Source organism: Lycorma delicatula, chromosome 1 (genome assembly GCF_047948215.1).
Source record: "Lycorma delicatula isolate Av1 chromosome 1, ASM4794821v1, whole genome shotgun sequence".
Lineage (NCBI taxonomy): Eukaryota > Metazoa > Arthropoda > Insecta > Hemiptera > Fulgoridae > Lycorma > Lycorma delicatula.
Genome location: NC_134455.1, coordinates 13,967,800 through 13,990,535, shown reverse-complemented (window position 1 = coordinate 13,990,535; position 22,736 = coordinate 13,967,800). Strand labels below are relative to the sequence as shown.

The 22,736-nt window shown below is 28.9% G+C and overlaps 1 protein-coding gene across 1 annotated transcript in view; it reads left to right on the top strand.

The window, feature by feature from the left end:
- Window positions 1-22,736, top strand: part of LOC142318039 (cyclin-dependent kinase-like 2) — a 168,724-nt gene that overhangs the window by 83,608 nt on the left and 62,380 nt on the right. The window contains exons 6-10 of the mRNA XM_075354566.1: window positions 3,838-3,997; window positions 8,106-8,284; window positions 10,904-11,019; window positions 16,456-16,808; window positions 19,028-19,230. Coding sequence (XP_075210681.1) covers window positions 3,838-3,997; window positions 8,106-8,284; window positions 10,904-11,019; window positions 16,456-16,808; window positions 19,028-19,230 — 1,011 coding nt within the window. The remainder of the gene's footprint in view (window positions 1-3,837; window positions 3,998-8,105; window positions 8,285-10,903; window positions 11,020-16,455; window positions 16,809-19,027; window positions 19,231-22,736) is intronic.

Genomic DNA, 22,736 nt, shown 5'->3' with positions numbered 1-22,736 from the left:
TAAATGGAATATTTTGGTGGATAATACAATTGAAGGTGCTCATTTACACAAGAGTTTAGTAAAAAACTGCAAACTGAATGAAGGAAAGAGTTCGGATATTTGGGGATAGTCACTAAAGTAAAAGAGAAAGCTTTATAGAATTAGTTGTTTGTGATAACCAAATGGTAACTGATGATTTCACTCAAGACATTAATCATGATAGGCGGTGGTTAAAATAATACTGTCAAGCTGTCTCTCATAAATTAATAACTGACCAAACAAAATTGTTGAATTTATTGTTCCAGAAGATTAATGTAGCAACCTTGGAAATAATATACAGAGTTGATAAAAATTTAAATGACAATATTTATATATTCAGTGGTGTTTTTGGAGCAGCAAATTAATAAAATCTCACAACCAACCAAGTAGGAGGATGTCTTTTATAAAAATACACCACCACTTAAAAGACAGCAACTGCACATGGTTTGATCTTCATCTCGATAAAATGAGATTTATGAAAGGGATGGCTGAACTTCTAGGAAAATATTTAAAATCTAATCTGGATAAGTGTGATCAATAGATTACACTTATCACTCTAAGCTCAGGGACTAAGTTGATATATAATTCTTAATTCTATTCACCTTTTATGGATCCATCATCATCTGTTGTTTCAATTCTAACCAATTAAATTACAATGATAGAAGTACACTTTGACAAATAATGTTACTGAACAATCAAATTATATTATTTGATTCAGGAAATAATAAATCTATTTACTCAATGATTGATGAAGACATAATTTAAAATTTAACCCTTTAAATCATCAATATCACAATGTCAACTATTGGTAAAAATAATATTAAAATAAATGACAGCTTACATAAATCGTTACAGATCAATTATTATTTTTATCATCCAGTGAACAATATCTCTTGTAATTAATAATATAAATAAAATGAATGAGGCTTCCAACTAGTCCAAGGTTTACACCACCTCCTTGCAACAAGTCTATTTTACATGATACATTTAAATGTGTGCAGTTTAGAGTACCAGAAATTAAGGAAATGAATATATTTCTTGACAAGCTTAAAAATAAACCTCATGCAATTTTTTTATGTGAACACTGGGTAGAAAATTAAGAATAGGTTTTTTCAACATAAATAGAGACTTATTGTAGCAAATTTGTTATAAACTTATAACACAGGTGTATTGCATGCCTGCATATGTAGTAATACTGGTGAATTCTTTCTGACCAGTAGTAGGGTATCCATCTGCTATCAGGTCTAGAAATTCCAGGTTTACCAAGGAATGTTGTGGAACTGAAATCAAAGACTTGAAGATTATAATTTTATGTATATATAAGACTGTTACATTTAAAATCAATCTTGATTAATTCTTCAACAACTTATTATTAAAATATTACTGCCTTAATTATTCAAAATTTTATTCAGTAATTGAAAATAATTTTAATACATCATGCTAAATATTAAAACGTGGTCTAAATTTATAAATACCATAAATTCTTACCACCTTTTCTTAAGTTTTTTCATACATCAGAATGTTATTAATTCCCATTCCTTTATAAGTAATATGTTATCTACCTTTGTCCCACAATTTAGTACAGTTATTGAAATTTGCCTTTTAGACTCTTTTGCTGAATTTGTTGTGTGCGCCTTTCTAGATCAAACTATGCAATAAAATAGTTTCCAAATTTCCTCACAAACATTATGCAAAGTCTTTTACAAGTAAAACTTTTAATAGTTTTTTTATCATTCTTACCAAAGGAAAATAGGATTTCTCTTTATAAATTTGAAGAAATTAAAGAATTGTAAACATTTTTTATTTATATTCAAAAAATTAGATTTTGATACTGCTTTCTCACACAGCGAAAATTTTACTGTATAAACTACCAGTTAACACAGGATGGGTAATGTATAGAATTAGGATAACCTGTTCAAGGAAAAAGAAAACAATATCAACACTGCAAGTCATCCAAAAATTGTTAAAGTATATGTTTGAGTTTATAAAAAGGTTTTATCAAGATAGTTGAATAAATATCCTGAAGTATTTCTCAGAAAATAATCCGTAAACAAGGTTTTACAGTTATCATCATTTTTTAAATATGTGCAAAAGTCTTAAAATCAGAAAATTAAAGAGCTATGGGAAAATAATTTCCTTAGAAAATCAGAACTGCCTCAGGCCTACAGGGATCTCTTAGGAAGTTAAATGAAAGAGAGGATTTTAATATAATTAAATAAATGTTTCTGAACAGAATGATACATCACCATTTGTATTAAAATTCATTGCAGTCAGATAATGTGTTTTTAAATTATTTAAATTACTATAGCTTTCAAAAATGGAGTTTTTCTGTTTTCTTCTTTTTTTCATGTAAATAAAGTTGTTCAAGTTTCTAAGAAAGGATATCCTAAAAGTTTTAATAACTATAGATCTATTCCAGAGTTTTATGATCATTTACAAAAAAAAATACTGCAAAAGCAGCTTTTGTTACTTAATAAACCTCAATAATGAATTGTAGAATCAGTAGCTAGTTCAACATTTGAAAAGGAAAAGCACGAGAGATACTTTGTGTAATTTTGTAAATGAGATAATAGTAGCCTTAAAAAGGATATTTTGCATTAGTGATTTTTATTATCTACCTCAAGTATTTGATAGCATAAATCTTGGCTTGAAAGCTGTTGAAAAGCTTGATTTCTGAATCTTTAAGGAACATTGTATAAATGGCTGAAATCATGTTTGTATGAGCATAAACAGAGGATGGTTTTAGATTCTACAAACAACAATTAGTTTAGAAAAATTACTGATGGCATCCCTTAGAGTTCCATAGTAGGCCCATATTTATTTCTGATTTATATTAATCATCTACTACTCAGTTTGTTTGATAATAATGAAAATGTTTCCTGAGGATCATGGATCCGATAAAGTGACTGCTGCTCATACATGAAAAATAATAACTTTGGGACAGAAAAGTGGTATAGTGCTGAATGTACAGAAGAAAAGCAATTGCTTTGCTTTTAAACTATTGCAGCAGCATGCATTCAAGTGCCTCATTTATTTTAAAGTTTATAGAAACATCACTTCAAAGCTCTGATTTGAAGCCCCAGTAGCTCACTAAAAGAATTAAACAAAGCACACATTGTAATTTTTTCTCCATGTGGAATTGTGCATATGAAAATGCAGAACAATATACCAAGTTAAGGTTTATTTTATAATTACCGATGAAATAATTTGTTTTGAAGGAAATTCTATAGTTACAAAATTTTCATCTGATGTTGATTGTAATCAGCAACCTAAACTAGAGAATCGTTTTAATTTTTTTTTTATTTTAGGAAGCTAGGGATGTAAAAACTAATACATAAAATTTCTACATAAACTCTCAGCTTTATGAATATAAATAGAAGCAAATAAACATATGATTTCAGTGTTTTTTATTCCACTGCTCTAAGCTGATTTGTGTATTTTAATGTGCCTCTACTACTCTCCCTCACTAAAAGTCTTCAAAAAGTATTTATGATCTTCTAAAAAAATATTATTACTTTCTGGAGTTTCTCAGGGGGATTTAAAATTAATTAAAATGTTAATTTTAATTAATCTTATTTACCCAGATGAAATAACAAGTTTGTCATCATGGTTTTAAATACTACTGTGTAGTTATTTTAATCATTTAACTGAAGTATTTAACTAAAAATATTTCATGTACATACTTAGAATTTATAGTATGCCAGGATGTTAGGATTTCTTTTAAATTAAATTTCTGTTTAAATTAGATTTAATTTCCACACAACAAAAAAATAGTGATAAATTGGTTCCTTTAATACTTTTTTTGCTATACGTTTTCAGGAAAGCTAAGTCAAAGGCATCAACAGCTTATTTCCAAAAATTCAGTTTTGAAGAGTGTGGATGATAATGCTGTTGAAATTACAAATAAATTTCGAGCACTTTGTAAAGCCTTTCCAATATGGTCAAATCTCAGCCTTGAGTTCCTTTTTTCATGTTTAAGGTTTGTATTTTATGTATTTTGATTCAAAGATTGTTTTTAAATAGTGTCTGAGATGCCTACATAAACATTTTTTCTTGTATTCATATAATTTTTAAAAAAATGTGTAAAAAAATATTCATATTTTCTAGTTATCAGTTTCTCAAAATAAGTAATTTAATAAGACGTAGCAAAATATGAGTGTATATCTCTTTTGTTGATAGTATAAGATCAAGGATACCTTCAGTTAAAATAAATAGAAACTTTATTCTTATTTCTTTGTGTTTCCTGAAAAGAACCTACAACAAAGAAGTTTAAGAAAAATTATAGGGTTTAAATTATCTACATCATCATATAATGATGTTATAGGATAATGAAGGATGTAAGAGACAGCAGCACTCTTACTTCTGTCAATGCTGTAGATTTGAATGATAAACCTGAGGATAAAAACTAATCCTATAATAGTAATAAGGATAGTTGTAATCAGAATGTAGTGACAATTGTCATTTTGATACATACAGTTGAAGCTTGACTACTGGAAACTATTAATACCCTTTAGGAGGAACTTACATATACAGAGAATTCAAAAAGTGACACAACCTTATTGGGAAAATGTGTAAGTTACAATAGTTGTTGAATGTGGCCTCCGTTATGTGATTCACATAATTTAATATGACATCACATGCTCTTAAACATATGTAATGTTTGTTGAGGATTTGCAACGACACATTGTTCAATTTCGCTCTGCAATTCGGGAATGGCGTAAGGATGAGTTTTGTAACCAGCATCCTTAACGTATCCTCACAAGAAAAAGTCAGAAGGGGATAAATTAGGTGTCCATGAAAGCACTGATCCAAGAAAGTTGTTGTTGGTTGTATGAGTCGTAATTTTGTCCTGTTGAAACCACATATAAAGAAAAAGAGGCTTATTCTGCATTCTATTGACAAAAATCTGGTTAGATGATTAACTAATAAATTTTAATATTTTTTCTTTATTATCTATAACATGTTTAGCACAAGTGGATCACTTTAGAAAGGTTATTGACCACTGTTAACCATTACAAATGTATTAGATTTGGTAATCAACCCCCAGAAGAGTAAGAAAGATTTATTGATTTCAAATCATTATTTCTCACCTTTTGTTTTACAATCTGATATTGAATATTATTATCTTTTTTTATCAATAAATTAAAAATGTTAAATTTTTAATTATTACGTTAGGGGATTTTAATGCTGCTGTTGTTTCTTAGAATTGTATATAATTCTACTCTAGGAATTATTTCTGTGCAGAAACAAAGGCAGGGTTAATTTTTAACTTTGTTGATTTTTTCATCTCACTATTGCAAATAGTTTCAGTAACTATTTATCATCCAGTAGCTATTTCTTGGTATACCTACTACTGCATTTGGTGCAATCCAGTTGATGGCAATTTGAAAGTTGAAGAAAATGTTGAACATTTAGTTTGGCCAGACAAGTTTCAACCATCATTTCCCTTAATAATTGTTAATTAATATTTATTAGTCCCGAAAAATTATTTGTAGAAACAATGTAATAAATGAGGAAGCTATTTGCTGTTTGCTGTTATATCATCTGGTGATTTAGACAAAATAGTGTAATGCATTTTTTTTTTTTAATACAAGATAGAGGCTGCTGTGGAAAATCTCCACTGTCTAATTACAAATGCCATGAAGTATACCATAAATATATAAAGGAAAAAAGCCAAAAGGATATCCATTTTCGTTTTCAAGAAATTTGATAGAATATTTCAGACAGAAGAAGATTTCTCAAAGATGTTATAAACATTTTGGACTTATATGAAAATCTTGCTCATCTTAAATTAGCTGCATCCTAAATAAAAAATGATCATTTTCTGTATTTGAGCCTGTGCATGTTAGTCTTCCAAATAAAACCATCAAATCTTTGGAAGTACATTAGCAAATGTAGAATGGGTTTTAATATTGTTCCTCTTCAATGGTTGATGGACAAGTGATTACTGATCCGGTTCCATTATGTACAGAGTTTGGAAAAATATTTTTGTTAGTTTGTCAGGATGACCCTGAAGGAAATCAAGTAGAATATTGTTAAAGTTCAAAATTAGATGTAAGGAACTTGATATTACTTTTTTTATATTAAGGCAGTTACTGGAAAAAAAAACAATTAATCATCTCAATAACAAATTACTGTTGACTTGAGCGGCATTCCAGCATTTACGATTAAATAAATCAATGAAATCATTGTTTCTGTTCTTGCTAAAATTTTCAAGAAGAGCTTTTCCTTTTAGTAGAGCTTTTTCTTATTTTAAAAACTGTCTATCATATATAAACAATTTTTTCTCTGTTTCCATTCTTAACTACACCCTTAAGATTCTAGAAAAAAGTAGCCCACTCTCACTTATACAACTATGTGGAAAATATTTTATTTACTGAGAAGCGTAGATTTATGAAAGGACATTCTATAGAGTCAAATTTGAATGCTTTTTAATTACTGGTGGTAAAATATTCCAAATCAAATTCAAGCTGATGTTGCCTAGTTAGATTTTCAGAAGGCTTTTACTAAGATATGGATTAGGGTGCTTCTGAAAATGCTTCCAAAACTTTGTTTTAATTATTCCATTTCATTGGGGATTACTTTTTATATAATTTTTTTTTCATTTGTTTCTATGTATTCAGAGGATCTTTACAGGATGGTGAAATTTAAGTAATTTTATATGCACCCTTGTTTACATATAGCCAAGTTTATCATTATGATTTATAATTTTATTGCATGTCAATTATTTATTTTTTTTATAAATCATAATTATTTATAATCTCATTTCATGTCAAATACTGCAATAATCTGAAGTATAATATATCAATCATCTCTTAGACTCCCTCAGAAAGTAAAAATGAGTTTTCAAAAAAAAATTAATGAAAGAAATAAATAAGTTTTCTTTAAGGCAAAAAGTGGGCTGTCAGATCATTGTAGGCATCCCCCAGACTCCACTACTTCTGTCTGTCTTCAGCCTGTCTTATCCATTTATTTCCGGCTATCCTTGTAATGTCATCCGTCAACGCCTACCTAGTCTTCCTTGATGTCTATGTCCCTCATTTGGTCTCCATTCAATTAACCATTAAGTCCATCTATCATCCTTTAGTTAGGCTAAACATCCAGCCCATTTCTATTTATTTTTTGCTATTCTGACTACAGCATCATTAATTCCTGTCTTATCTTATCCACTTCTTATTTTTTCTGTCTGTAATTTACTTGATCAATATATAAAAATTAAAAATGTTAGTATATCCATGTATTTATATTTATGATTATACAGTTATGCTAATACAAATAGTCTCTTAATCTTAAAAAATGGCAATATTCACCTCTATCAGAGTAGAGGACTACTTTCATATAATCAACACAATACTTTAGCTTACAAGAAAGTGTGAAATGCTTCCGCTGCTATTTTTAATAAGCACATAAATAAGATAGATAATTTAAAAGCATTAGATGGATAATTTAAAATGTTTCTCACCAATTTATTTAAAATAGAATTAAACTATTTTATTCTATAGAAACAACATTGTAGTGTTGACAAATTTTTAAATAATATTAATTTTAAAAAATCTGAATTTTCTGCATCTTCCTTCAAAATATGTATATGTTCAAATAACTTTCACAACACCTTTCTAAATTGTGATTTATTTTGTAGTTATTTATCAAGTTCATGTATTAATTTTAATATTATTTCAAGAGTTTATATTTTAAACAATTAGTGTGGACTTTAACCTCATGTACATTTTATTTAATAATTCATTTTGTGTTTAGTGATGTTGCTATGATTAAAGTTTTACTGTGGTTTTTTTTTCCATCCAAGCTAATACTGGGATAGTTTGTCCATGGAATAGTGTACCTATCTGTTCCTGACATGATTTATGTAATGTAGTACCAGAATAAAAGATGTATAATATGCAAACCAAATTATAAACTAATCAATTATATCTTTCATGAACAATTTGAAATAGTGACTTTGAAAGGATATGCAGATCATTGTTGAATGAATTTTTATAACAAAAAATGATTTTTATATATTCTGGTGGTAAATAATGATATCCAAAGTATGAGTTTCAAAAAAGCAATTTTAACTTGTTTTATTTCAGGTTAGACCCAGATGAGAGAGCAAGCACAATACAGTTATTAGAACATAAATATTTTACTCATGACGACTTTCCTTTACAGTTCCTTCCACAACTACAAACTAAAATTCAACAAGAATTTTATTCTAATCCTTTAATCAAAAGGCTTCAACAATCAGCAATAGAACAGGATCGATTAAAAGGTGATTTTTTTTTTATTTGTTAAAAAAAGACTTGGCTTATAAGATCACTTTACTAGTGAAAGTATGATTTAAACTTTTTCTAAACATGAAAATTCTGTAAAAATATTTTAGATAAAAAAGTAACTACACATTTATTATTTAAATAATAAATCTACAAGTAATTATTGACATTAATTACAATCAATCTTAGTTTTAGTTTATGAGAAAAATAATTTCTGTGTTCAACAATAGAGAATGTTCCCAAAACCTATAGTTTTTTCTTTTGGTCAAATGTATTCAACTTCAATATTATTTGTTCATTGAATATTTTTTATTTAATTTATTGTAATAATATTTTTCTATTATTAAAAACAAATAATTTTGAATTTTTTTATCTGTTTTCCAATATTTAAGATTATATTGTATTAAAACGTTTAGCCATTTAGTAGAGTTACAGAATTTATTTACTTAAAACTACTTCAAAATTAAGTTACCTGTAATATAAATATGCAAATCTTTTTAATTTATGATAATTATTTTTAATTTATATCTCATAAAAGATGAAAATATATACCTTTTGGGGTCCACTTTTATATTAATTTTTAAAAGTTGAAAGGACATGTGAGAAATAAAGGGGTTTTACCAAAACAACTAAATTTTATTTTATATATCACACAACTTTAATTTTATCAAACAACTTGCATTTGAATTTGAAATTCAGATCAAAATGTTAACCTATACTAATTAATAAAGTAACTTAAAAAGCAGCATTTTAATTTTTGTAACATTTCTCTTACATTTAATTTAAGAATCAGTTCCTGATACTTGTACCTGTAAAACAATCTGTATACATCTGCACATTGCAGACATCTTTAGCTGTCCTCATTAATAGTTACTTGATATCGTTTCTATGCATTCCCATTCTTTTTTAATGAGGGTGCGGGTTAGTTGCCTTTTGCATATTTTGGAAATAAATGGCATATGTGTTCTTTCTATATAAATGGTGTAAACTCATATTTTAATTTAAAAATTCTGATCTGGACAACACATGACGTCCTTGTATGCCTGTTAAATTACATTTACACATTTTATTTTTTAAATGAAAAGTATATAAAATTTTGTTTCATTAAAAACTACTGATATTTTTTTATTTTTTTATTATTGAATTATTATTTATAATTTTTTTTACAATGAGAGGTTAATAAACCATATATTGAAATTTAAAAGAAAGGAGATTAATCTGATTCAAACTGATGTGCCTAAATAGGTCATTAATTAAAGTTCTATTTGGCTATAACTCTCAAACCAATGAAAATAAGTACCACTAATGGTATATCATTGAAAGCTCTCAATGAGGGCTTATTACTGCATTTAAGAAAAAGTCCAAAATCCAAATTGTTTTTGGATTTTGGGCTTTTTTGAATATTTTTGGTCAAGTCAATTGTAATCAAAAGGGGAGATGCACAACTAGATGTTACAACAGTCCTGAATCCAAAATTTTAACATCCTATGGCTAATTGTTTTGGAATTATGCGACATCACGCTGAAACTAGTCAAAATGGATTCAGGGATAGTCAAAATGGATATTTTCGTTGAAATCTAGAAACTGAAATTGTTCATGATAACAACTCACTTTATCTTCCTTTATTACTTTTTACTTTGTACTAGGGAGTAATAAAACTAAAAAAGTTTTACTTAAAATAATTTATTTAAAACATTAATTAAAAAATAAATTAATTCACTAAAAACCAATTTATTAATAATAAAAAAAATCTTGTTGAAATTTATTTAATCTTTTTTAACTTACTATAAAAATAATCCTCTTCAATATTTCTTTAAATTTCCACATTTGAAGTCACAATTTCAAATTAAGAGTCAATAACTTGATTTGAAACTCAGATTTTATTTAAATGAGATTAAAATATGCCATACATTTGGAACTTTTGTTTTATTTTACTAATATTATTTTGTATTTCCTTCATCAGCAGAGTTGTAAATATGTTCATTGTCTCGAAATGGTCATGAAACATGTTACTACTATGTGATCAAATAGTGGGTTGAATGAGTGTTCATTTAAGCCTTTTTTATGTCAGATTAAGAAAGTCTGTAATCACCTTTCAGCTGGTTTTATAAGCTATGTGTAATATAAAATTATAAACTTAACTCATTTTTATCAAGTGAAATTTACTAAGGCACTAAACAGGTAAACAAAAGAAAAAATGTATACAATTTTAAAAACTTGAAAATAATTTTAAACTTACACACTGTTAAAAAAAATAATAATTCAAATTAAAGTACGCTGTTTGACCACATAGTAATAAGGTATGCTAATCATTTCAAGATAAGTACTATCTACAATAACCACTGATGAAAGAAGTGCACAGTTGTTGAAAAGATCTGGAAGCATAATTCCATATTTTTCGAAAGTGAATTGTTTTAATTAAAAATATACTTTTATATTTTCGTTATTTTACGTACATTTCTATTTTGAATTAGATAGAATAACTAAAACTCATGCCTTCAAATATTTACCACAGTTATTCCTGGAGGACTTCAAAGAATAACAGAATGACTCCTATTATGTGCAAAACAAATTATCCATTTTTATTTATTTATTTTTTATTATTTTTAATCTTTCAGGACTCAGACGAGGAAGTCAAAGTGATAAACTTAAATGGAGAATTTGTTTAACAGAACCTAAACCAAATGAGACACTTAGTCCTTTGTTACCAATAACTGCAAGAAACAGTCAAGGGGTAATGTAAATTTAACTGTTACTTTATTTGGCAGTGAAATAAATTAACAACAAATTAATAAACTTTGCTTCAGCTGTACAATACTGAAATAACTGGAAGAATAGTAGCTCATTAAATACTGAAGCAGTTTTTAATTAATAAAATAATGTATCATGAAACAAATTTTGATCCATTCAACTATAAAATCCTCCTAGGAGGCAAATTTTCATGACAATTTCCTTAAACTGTTGTTTTATTAGGACAAAACCCACAAACTAACAATCCAAATTAAAAAAAAAAAGGTTAATCATGATTTCCTACTATGCTTGCCAGATGAATTATTATCTCTTTGAATCATACTTCCAGTTTACTTATATACTGGAATTTCATTGCAACCTTTGTGTTTCTTACAGTATAAACATATGAATTATTGATGACGGCTAAATAAGAAAGGTTAGTTAGTACACCCACCACTAACCACACAATGATAATGACTTACATAAAGTATAAGTTCTTAAATGATGCAGCTTTGCAACTAAAATGGAATATAAAACCATTTTTGAAATAAAGAAACAAGGTATATAATATTTACAGTAATTTGCTGCCGTTACTGATATTATTGTCATACTGTTGACAAAAATGTAAATAAGTCAAACAAAATTATAAAACTAAGTTTATAGAATCAATAATAAAATGTTCAATTCATTGGATGATTGATTGAACATTAATAGATCCTTATAATCAATAGATCCTTATAAACCTTAATAAAGGCATATTTAAAAAAACTACAGAATGCTTTTAAAATGTTATAAACCATTTTTTTAAACTAAATATTTATTTGAAAAAAAAAAAATGGCTCCTGTGACTTTTTTTCATACCCTGGCTGTCAGGAGTATATTATACCCAAGCAAGATCTTTGCAGAGATTTTTTTTTTATTTGAAATCACTAAGTCAGGTAATGTCCATGGGTGATAACATGTTTTTATTGTCCACCTATAAATCCAGAACAGCTGCAGCATTTTTCCTGAAATGGTGTCAAACAGTTCATCTTCACTCAGACAAGGTACATTGTATAAAAATTGTTTAAAAAATCATTAAGAGCTGCATTACTTTCAAACAGTATTATTTGACTTAAATATTTCATAAATACTTATGTAAATAATTTAGGATTTATATTATGCATTTAAAATAGTTATGTAAAAGTTTAATCTAATGAATTTTTAGTTTAGCATCGTAGAAGTGTTTAATGATTATTATCAAATAAATAAAATAAAAATATCACTTACTGCTTGTTTTGTTATAAATTCTCTCACATTAGTGCTTTTGCCATGTACACTGCTTCATCAGATGTATAAATTTTTTTTTTTAACTTTAAAATTTAAAAAAGAAGGATGTTACTTCTTAGTCAGATTGTTAAATGGCAATAAGAAAGAAATCTTTGAGAAGAGAGAAACTTTGGGAAGAAATATTAAGGAATTAAATAAAAATAAGAACATTTTTTTTCTCATGAGCAATCACTCCCAAATTAAAATTTATTATTAGCTATTTTTATTTAACATTAGCAAATCAATAAAATATTACTATAAGTTTAGATCCTACAGCGTTATAAAGTTTTTTTTATAACTATTAAATCTTATCTATCAAAGCTCCTAAGCCTTATGATTTTATTATCACTAATCTTACCTACCTTTAACACCAGTGTATACTTAGAAATGTAGTGTTACAAATGTAGTGTTAGAAAACACAAAACCTACAGCAGGATTGAGTTTAGACAGAACACAACATGAAAAGTTACAAGGGCTAATAAATGGTTTTATTTACCAATCAAAGACTAAATGATTAGAGTATCAACTTTAGAACATTATTTTTGTCATAGTCAAAAAAGTGTTTGTATCTTTCATTCCATTAAAAGGGTTTATATCAGTTACCATAACTGCAAAATGTACATGATTCCCTTACTCCTTATAACGCTTCCTAGTCATTTGATTTGTTTCAGCAGAATAATATTGAAATCCCTGACATAACGAAGTCTAACTTGTAGATTTTAATTTTCCTCAGCGTGACTTCACTACAAGTAAAATCATAAATTGTTTTGTTGCCTTTACTGAACAGCAGTCTGATATCTGAACAAATAAAAAACCAAAATAAAAGTCAGTTTTATCATCTAAATTTTCCTATGAATTTCAAGCAAAATATCAAAAAAAGTAAAAACAATATTCATATCTGAAGGTAGTAGGTGATTATTTTCATTTGGCACTGAATTATCCTGTTCAATAATGTGAAGGATGCAACTAATAAAATTTTGAATCATAACAAATGAATATTTTAAAAGATTGTAACAATTACAGTTATTATCATTTTAGTAATAAAAAGGAATTTAAAAAATAAAATACAATTTATAATAATTCATATATGATATATTCACCAACTAATTATAAAAAGGCAAAGAACATGATCAGCTGCTAATCATATTCATAAATAACATCTTAGAAGTTTATTGTTAAACATTTATTTTTGTTGTGCAACGTATAGTTTTAATATTTAAAAAAAATTACACACACACACACACACACACACACACACACACACACACACACACACACACACACACACACACACACACACACACACACACACACACACACACACACACACACACACACACACACACACACACACACACACACACACACACACACACACACACACAGAGAGAGAGAGAGAGAGAGAGAGAGAGAGAGAGAGAGAGAGAGAGAGAGAGAGAGAGAGAGAGAGAGAGAGAGAGAGAGAGAGAGAGAGAGAGAGAGAGAGAGAGAGAGAGAGAGAGAGAGAGAGAGAGAGAGAGAGAGAGAGAGAGAGAGAGAGAGAGAGAGAGAGAGAGAGAGAGAGAGAGAGAGAGAGAGAGAGAGAGAGAGAGAGAGACAGACAGACACACACACACACACACAGAGAGAGAGAGAGAGAGAGAGACAGAGAGAGAGAGAGAGAGTGTGAGAGAGAGAGAGAGAGAGAGAGAGAGAGAGAGAGAGAGAGAGAGAGAGAGACAGACAGACACACACACACACACACAGAGAGAGAGAGAGAGAGAGAGAGAGAGAGACAGACACACACACACAGAGAGAGAGAGAGAGAGAGAGAGAGAGACACACACACAGAGAGAGAGAGAGAGAGAGACAGACAGACACACACACACAGAGAGAGAGACACACACATGAGTGTTTCATTTTAATCCTGCTAGGCAATTTTCTGTTAAACTATGCACAATACAAAAGAAAGACCTAAACAGAAGTTACAGAATGGAGGGGACACCTTGTGACCTTGAATTTTAACTCGACCTTGACCATTATTTTAAGGGTAACATGATTTTTTCAAATGGAGTGACCTATCTTTGATCCCCACCAATGAAAACACCAGAAAATTTTACATTGTCCACTCTTATTTCATATATGGTCACACGTATGACCTCAGAACATTTTTGAAACATATGGCTAACCATCGCAGATAGTGTTATATGGGTTACACATTTTGAAGGTGTTAGAATGAAATATTCACATTCTAGATCATTTATCTTGCAAGCTATGGGAAAGAGTACAAAGATTACTACGAAAGTTATTTGGATAGAGGAGGGGACATCTGACTATGATCTTTACCATGACCTTGAGGTCGTTCTGAGGTCATCGAGGTTTTTCAAATGGAATTATCTTTTTCGATAACACCGATGGAAAGAGCAAAAAATGTTACATCGACGACTTGAATTTAGTCATAACATTTTGTGATATGTTTTATTTTTTCCAGCTTCTTGAATTTCATGATTTAGGGATTAATCACTTATGATATCCGATTAACACATTTTGCTGAATTTTGAAGACATTACCAGATAGCAATCCTCTTCCCACAACTTAGAAACCAGTTAATAAATATCTGCAAAAAGAATCCAGCACAAATTTAACACTACCACTGATGGTTAGCCACATGACCTTCAAAAAACATTCCAAGTATTATGTGTGACCAAATTTTCCAAACTAAAATTTTCTGTTTTTTTTGGTTTTTTTTCATTGGTGGGGTCAAAAATAAGTCATTCCATTTGAAAAAATCGTTTTACCCTTGAAATAACGTCAAAGTTAAGTTAAAGGTCAAATCTAAAGTCACCAGGAAATGTTCCCCTCCAGTCCAAGTAACTTTTGTCTACGTCACTTTTTGTACCGTGCCTGTTTTTGAGAAAAGTTCTTGGGGTATTAAAATTAAACACTATATATATATATATATATATATATATATATATATATATATATATATATATTTATAACTTTTTCAGAAATTATAGATTTTAGTTCAACCTATAGCTATATTTAAAGAATATATTTATTAATTTTTATTTCCGGGTAAAAATAAAATACATGCATAGAAATTATTTAATTTTCACTTCCTATATTCATTTTCCCTAGTTTTTCTAGTGTTAAGTAAATGGGATTTGGCAGATTTTATTCTTGGTTGCTCTTTCTAACACCAAATACAGCAAATATGTTATTGAAATTTGTTGAACTTGAAAAATACAAGGAATCACTAGATAATTAACAGAGTTACTATTATATTGCCGTGCAATTTGGGAGGAATATTACACTTCAATTCTCAGTGATTGTAAAGAAATAAACTATTTTTTTTTAAATTATAAAATTAAATTAATTACAGTAAAGGCAATATATTGATTAACTAACATAAAGGACAGAAAAAAATTAGTTGCAATTTAAAATTGCACACCACTTTCATTAAAAATATTCTTTTGATTAATAATTTGTTTTTATTTATAAGACATTCGAATGGTTTTACCTAAAATAGTTAACAATGTCACTTGAGAAGAGGAATGCAGTCTACTAATTTGATCCCTAATCCCAGTGTTTTACATCTGTAATATTTTATTATTTTGTTAGTATTATAACTATGTAACTTGTTATATACATATTAAAAATGAATATATTATAATGATGGCATTGACATGTGGAGCTCAATAGAGTGTTTTAATGAAAAAAATTAAAACATAAAAGAATCCAGCACCCATATAACACCACCTCTGATAGTTAGCTGTATGACCTTCAAAAAAGTTCCAATAATAAGATTAAAAAAGTAATAAAAAAATTTAAGAACCACATAATATTGCATTTACTTAGAGCAGTGAAAATAAATTATAAAATGTTCATATTCATAAATACTTTGCCATATTCATGATTATTATTTGAAAATGAACATATTAAAGAGAATATTTCACTATTAATGAACAGAAAAAAATTTAGGAAAAAACACAGCTACAATTAATTTTTAAATTATGACTTTCAATTATCAGTATCAAATAACATTTTATCTTCTCTATTCTTTTAACAAGTGTTAAAAATGGACTTTATTCTGTAACAATGTTTCTTCATTAATTCTAACTAATTAATCAATTATTTTTTACCTTTTTAGAATGAAAATGATAAAGATAGTAATACTCAGAAGTTTAATGAAACACTAACACCGATGGACATTGGTGAAGAAGGAGAAGCAAATAATAATAATATAAAATTCTGCAGTCTCAACAAGTATTCACCCCTATTTGGAGGTGGAGGAGGAGGAAGTAACACTGTTGATTCAAGTAACGGTGCAAGAGGAGTAACTAATCTTAATGGAAGCTTTAAAGCTAACAAGAACTCTCCAGAGCTACCAACTTCTCCTTCAAGTCTTTTCGTTACAAGCGATCTACATAGTTTACCACGTCCTCAGAATCAGTCACAACTAACTTCATACTCAAGAAATATTGGGATCTCAAGTCATGACAAGTAAGTGATGATTTAGTACACTTACTTGAGTTCTTCATAAATATTTAGGTTTTAAATGATACACGTAAATAGAAGTTAGTGTAATTTCTAAAAATTATTGTATTGAACATTACAACCACTGTATAAAATATTATTATATATTAAAAATATATATATCACCAGATACAGATCATAAAAAATAAGCACTTACCTATTTGTCTGAAGTTCTTTCAGAGCATTAGCAGACTTATTTTATAAGATACAAATAAATAAAATTTGAAAATTAAAAATATTATTTTTTACATTATATATAGTCAAAAATATTAAAATGTCGCATGTATGTACTGTTGTCATATTTAAAAACATCCTACATCCACCATGGTACAACACAGAAGAGTATTACCAAATCATTTAATTGTTATGTCAGGACCACCCAATTTAACAGTTTATTATCAATCTGTTTATTAATAAGTTTATATTTATTTTTTTTATTTTTAATATAATATTTTTCCAATATATCAATTTCCTTATTATTATGATTATTTATCTCTAAATTTCAAATTGTTTTATATATCAGTAACATTATGTTTATTTTTTATTAGGTGTTCCATAACATTTGAAATTTTTTTTTTGTAATTATTATAGTGTTAGTTTTATATATATGTATGTAAAACCACTGGTTGGATATATATATTCACTGTTGTTATACTTGATTTTATGTATTCCATATAGTTAAAAATTTATTAACTATATTATTATTCTGTAAAATATATTTTACTGATTTGTTAGGTATATATGCTATATTATATTATTTTTTATTAAATATTTTAGCAACATTTGAAATTTCTAAAGAAATTCTAAAAAAAAATTTAAATCCTTTTATAGTTTAATTTTCTTAAAATCATATTAATAAAGAGAATAATATGATAGAAAGCTATTTTTTCCCCTGAATTTAAGTCATCTAAATAAAAAAATGAACATTAAGATTTTAATGAAATCTTTCCCTCACATATAGGGGAAAAAGTCCCCCTATAGACAAATTTACAATAAATTGACTAGTATGGTACTAACCCACTGGGTTGGTCTAGTGGTGAATGCATCTTCCCAAATCAACTGATTTGGAAGTCGTGAGTTCCGGCATTCAAGTCCTAGTAAAGGCAGTTACTTTTATATGGATTTGAATACTAGATCGTGGATACCGGTGTTTTTTGGTGGTTGGGTTTCAATTAACCACACATCTCAGGAATGGTCAAAGTGAGACTGTACGAGAATACACTTCATTTACACTCATACATATCATCATCATTCATCCTCTGAAGTAATACCTGAACAGTAATTCCCGGAAGCTAAACAGAAAAAAACTAGTATAGTACTATCAGCATAATTCAGAAAGAGGTGGTTAAAGAGAAAATGCCACTGAAATCTACATAAGATTTACATTATGTAAAATGAACAAAAATAAATCTTAAAATAAAGTTGTTTTTATAACTTTTATATGTTTCAGAAAAAGTGACACACACACAAATACACACACAGAGAGAGAGAGAGAGAGAGCGAGTGAGAGAGAGAAGGACGAACGGACAGACATACATCACACACGAGCACGAGCATGTGTGTGTATGTATGTATGCATGTGTGTGTGTGTGTTTATGTGTATATATATATATGTGTGTGTGTGTGTGTGTGTGTGTGTGTGTGTGTGTGTGTGTGTGTGTGCGCACAATGATTTATCTTTACATACCTACAGGCTTAACTGCTTAGCTTATAAGTTCCACATACGGAAAACAGAATGTTGTTTATCATAAAAATATAAAAACTAATGTAAATACTTCATTCCCCCACTAAATCCACTTTTGCAAACCACCTCATCATACTTTCACAATATCACAAATGAAAAGCTTATATACAAACAAGATGGACATGCTTGATATACTTACACAACTTGAAATACACAGATTCAAAAACAGTATTCCAAGTGAACAAATGCAATTTAAACAACACATAATCTCTGTGCATATCATAAATCAGAAAGATTTTTCAAAATCCGGTTTTAACACCACCACACCTTTCAGTAATCTCAATAGCAATCTATTAGTTTAGTTTCTCCTAAAAACCAAAAGCTAGCTCAAACTTTAGATTTTTACAACTTTACTTTTTTAAAAAGTATATTTGCCAATTTAAAAAAAACTATTCAGTGTTTAGTCATTATGAAATTCTTTTATTTATCGTCTTTTTTTCAGAACTGAGTTAAAAATAGCAATTCCAAAAATTGGAACTAAAGTAAATGGGATATCCATAGTTCCTCGAACTCACCTGATTCGACGGCTTGATAGAGAATTATTACTTGATCCTGACATTGTTCCAAATAATTACCCAAAACAACCTGCTTTACGTTCTCTGAAGAGCAACTATAATGATTTTTCACTTCCCAACTTACCTGGAGGTAAATATTATGATTTTACTGACTTATTAGCCAGGAATAATATTTTGTTAATAAATTTTTCTCCTACAAGCATAATCATTTGAAAATTCCTTTTACTAAACAATTCCTTATAATTAATAATATAATTTGTTCACCTTTAAATACACAAAACATAACAGAATAATAAGTTAATACCAACATATATAATTTTATTTTTAATAATTAGCTTTCAGCTTTAAAATTTTTCACATTTGATAGTAATTTTATAGTCACCATTTTTTTCAATGTTATTTATAGCATATACAAAGAATCCTACTAACATTGAAATATAAAATACTTAGAGAATCCAGTTAATAAATCTCTTTAAAGTATAAAATATCCTTGAACAAAATTTATTTCAATACAGCCATAAACTTCTTAACATCTTTTTAATTATCAGTTACAGATCAAGGCTGAATCTTTTTCTCTACTGTCTGTAGTATTTATGGAGGTATGTTGCTGTTACAAGATTTATTTATTAGAGTAATGCTAATTTTAATAATTGGCTTAGAAGAAAATTAGCTTAGATTACCACTTGCTATGGCAAATAAAGGTTATGAATCTCTCATTGATGTATCTTTTGAAAATATAATTATCCAAAGTTGCCTACAGTTCTACGCACATAATCTATACAGGCTATACTTTCAAACTGGATACCGCCTGGAATTCATTATTATTATTTGTATATTGATCAAAGCAAGCTACTTCAACTATTTAAGAAAAATTTCTTAAAGTAAAAACCATTGAAAAGTTTAGATATAGATTGGTAATTTCAATTGAGTTAAAGAATATTGCTAATTTGGTGACTTAGAAGATTCACTCAGTGAAATACCAAGATCTTTAAAAACTTTCAACAACAGATACTTGTTTATGAGAATTAAAAAAGTAGTAATTGTTGCTCATTTTTCATGAATAGTTTTACTTACAGATTAACAAATAATTATCCTTGGACAGTCAAAAATTTTCATTTAATATTTATTTTTATTTAATATTTTCATTTAAATAAGAATAAATGCTTCAGGTATTCCTGCATTTTTTAATGGAATGACAGTTGCCAATTTAGATAATTAACACTGTAATACATATTTGTAACATTTATTTATTCTAAAATATACAAACATACACATATTTCATAAAATCATCAAATGTTTAATTTTATTCTGAACTGTATAATGGTATCTAACACGTCAATGTCATCCTTATGTCTTTTAAATTCAGTTGACATCATTATACTGAATTTTCAAGGTAAAGACTGTAAATATGGCTGAAAAAAGTGGTGCTGGAAAGATTGAAAATATGGTGATGCATAAGTATTGGATTAGGAAATTCAATAATTTCATGTAGAAAACAGTACTATTATTAATATTAATTGTGCTTTAATTACATGTTAATCATTTGTCATATTATTGAGGATGATTGTGTTTGAATGATTCTAAAAGAATACAAATAATCACACATAATGTACTTGTTGGCCTTTTCATTCTTTAAACATTACAGGCACAGTATCTTGAATGTAATGATTATTTGATTATATAACTGTTTAATATAAAAATATTATAAAGAAATATTTTATTGTTACTTAAGCCTCTCGTTTTATATAATTTTGCAAACATTGAGGCATCTGTCATTGCGATTTGTGTGTTATCTTCATCACATAACTTTACCACCAGTCCATTTTGTTCAGTTTCTATTTCAACAGATGAAAATTACTCCAAGCTAATTGCAGACACTATGGTGGATAACTGAAAAGTCCAATTTGAATTTCCTGAGCAGATGATCTGGTACAGTGCATAGTGTGGATACACATCATTGAGCACGGTGTAAATACAACACTTCTCTCTGCTGCATTTTGCCATTTTTGGATAAGTTGGAATTTCCAGAGCATTAACAGGATGGTTATGTAGTAATCATTATTAATAATCATATGAAGTAGGTCAACATGCAATCAAAACTGATCCCAAATATCATAGCAATTAATTTGTTTGGAGACAGATTCTGATCAAACATTCATATTTTTCTATCAGTTAATGAGAGTGATGCCACTAAGGTTATTGGTGTTACATATCAGAAGTGTTCTGTCAAAATATATTTCATCGCTACTAAAATCACTTAGAAATTTATCATTTTCTTCTACATTACAGAAAAAATACCAACATAGACTCCATTCACATTTGTTTGTGATTTCAGTTTATATGGAAAGAATTTAATGTGCACAAATCTTTGTGCTGAGTGTATATTGAAAAACAAATATACCAAGAATTGCTGTTAATCAGAAGAAATGGTTTTTTATGCTCCATCTTCAGGCCTCTTTTTCAGATTGTTTTTAATGATAGAGGATTATTTACAGTTATACTCTTTTTATAGAGGTGGAGGAACCCCATTTACGAGCATTTAGGCAGTGCCGGGCTCACTAACAAATTCCACAAGATGTTATTAAATGTATATGTGTTCCTGTGCACTACTGACTAAACCTCCACCCCTGGCTACTCATCCTTCCTAGTACAGCTGGTGTGCATTACTTCAGAAAGGGGGAAATATGCTCTCACACACATTCAGATACCACAGTCAACAGACACCGACCTCACACACTCACAAGGTACCTCACATCAGATTAAAATCACACCACAAACTCCTCGACATCCAATCATAACTCCAGAATACATACCTCATGCTGTACATTCCACACATCACATCAATCAGTCACATCCAATCAAATAAACTTACACCTCACAGGCAATTAAACACTACAGTACACTTACATGACAGGTCACATCGGATGCGGGGGCAGAGTGCCCACGGTCTCATCGCACCCAAGCTACCTCCACATGTATGGGGAACCCCCTAGGCTCTTAGCCGCGCGCCTGTCCATCTCTGCATTCTCTGACGGCCCATTCTTGGTTTACGATTTTCCTCAATAGTGCGTAATTACGTCATTACAGCTCTTGCAAATCCGGAAACGGCAGATCAATATTCTTCACCATAGAGCATAAGCCCCATTAGTTCCTTCAAACATTACATCTCTTCCAATGGCATCCATCATCTCTCTTTCTGTGTTAAAACGAGGATAACAAAAGAACACATGAAATGCCGACTCCTCAACTTCAGTCAAAGCATCCATCAAAGTAATACAACCCAAAATGGAATAGATATTCTCTAAATCCCCCATGGCTCGCCAGACACTGAATTAATTTAAAAACCAGCGAGCTGTGGGCTTTACTGGACTATTTTCTAACATCCTTTATTACTCTATAGGTCCACCTGACCTTCTCATATCCATCTCATCTTTCCTGCCATGTCCTCATCAACTCTTCTGTGATCGCCGAACTTGCCTCTCTCTTCTCAGTCTGTTTCAAGGTACCAAGTTCTCATAGCCTTCTCCTGCGTGTGACTGCTAACTCTATGGGAAGCATCCCTGCCAAGACCTCCACAGCCTCCAGAGAAATAGTTCTGTAGGCTGTTGCAATCCGGAGGCAGCACCTCCTATGTAA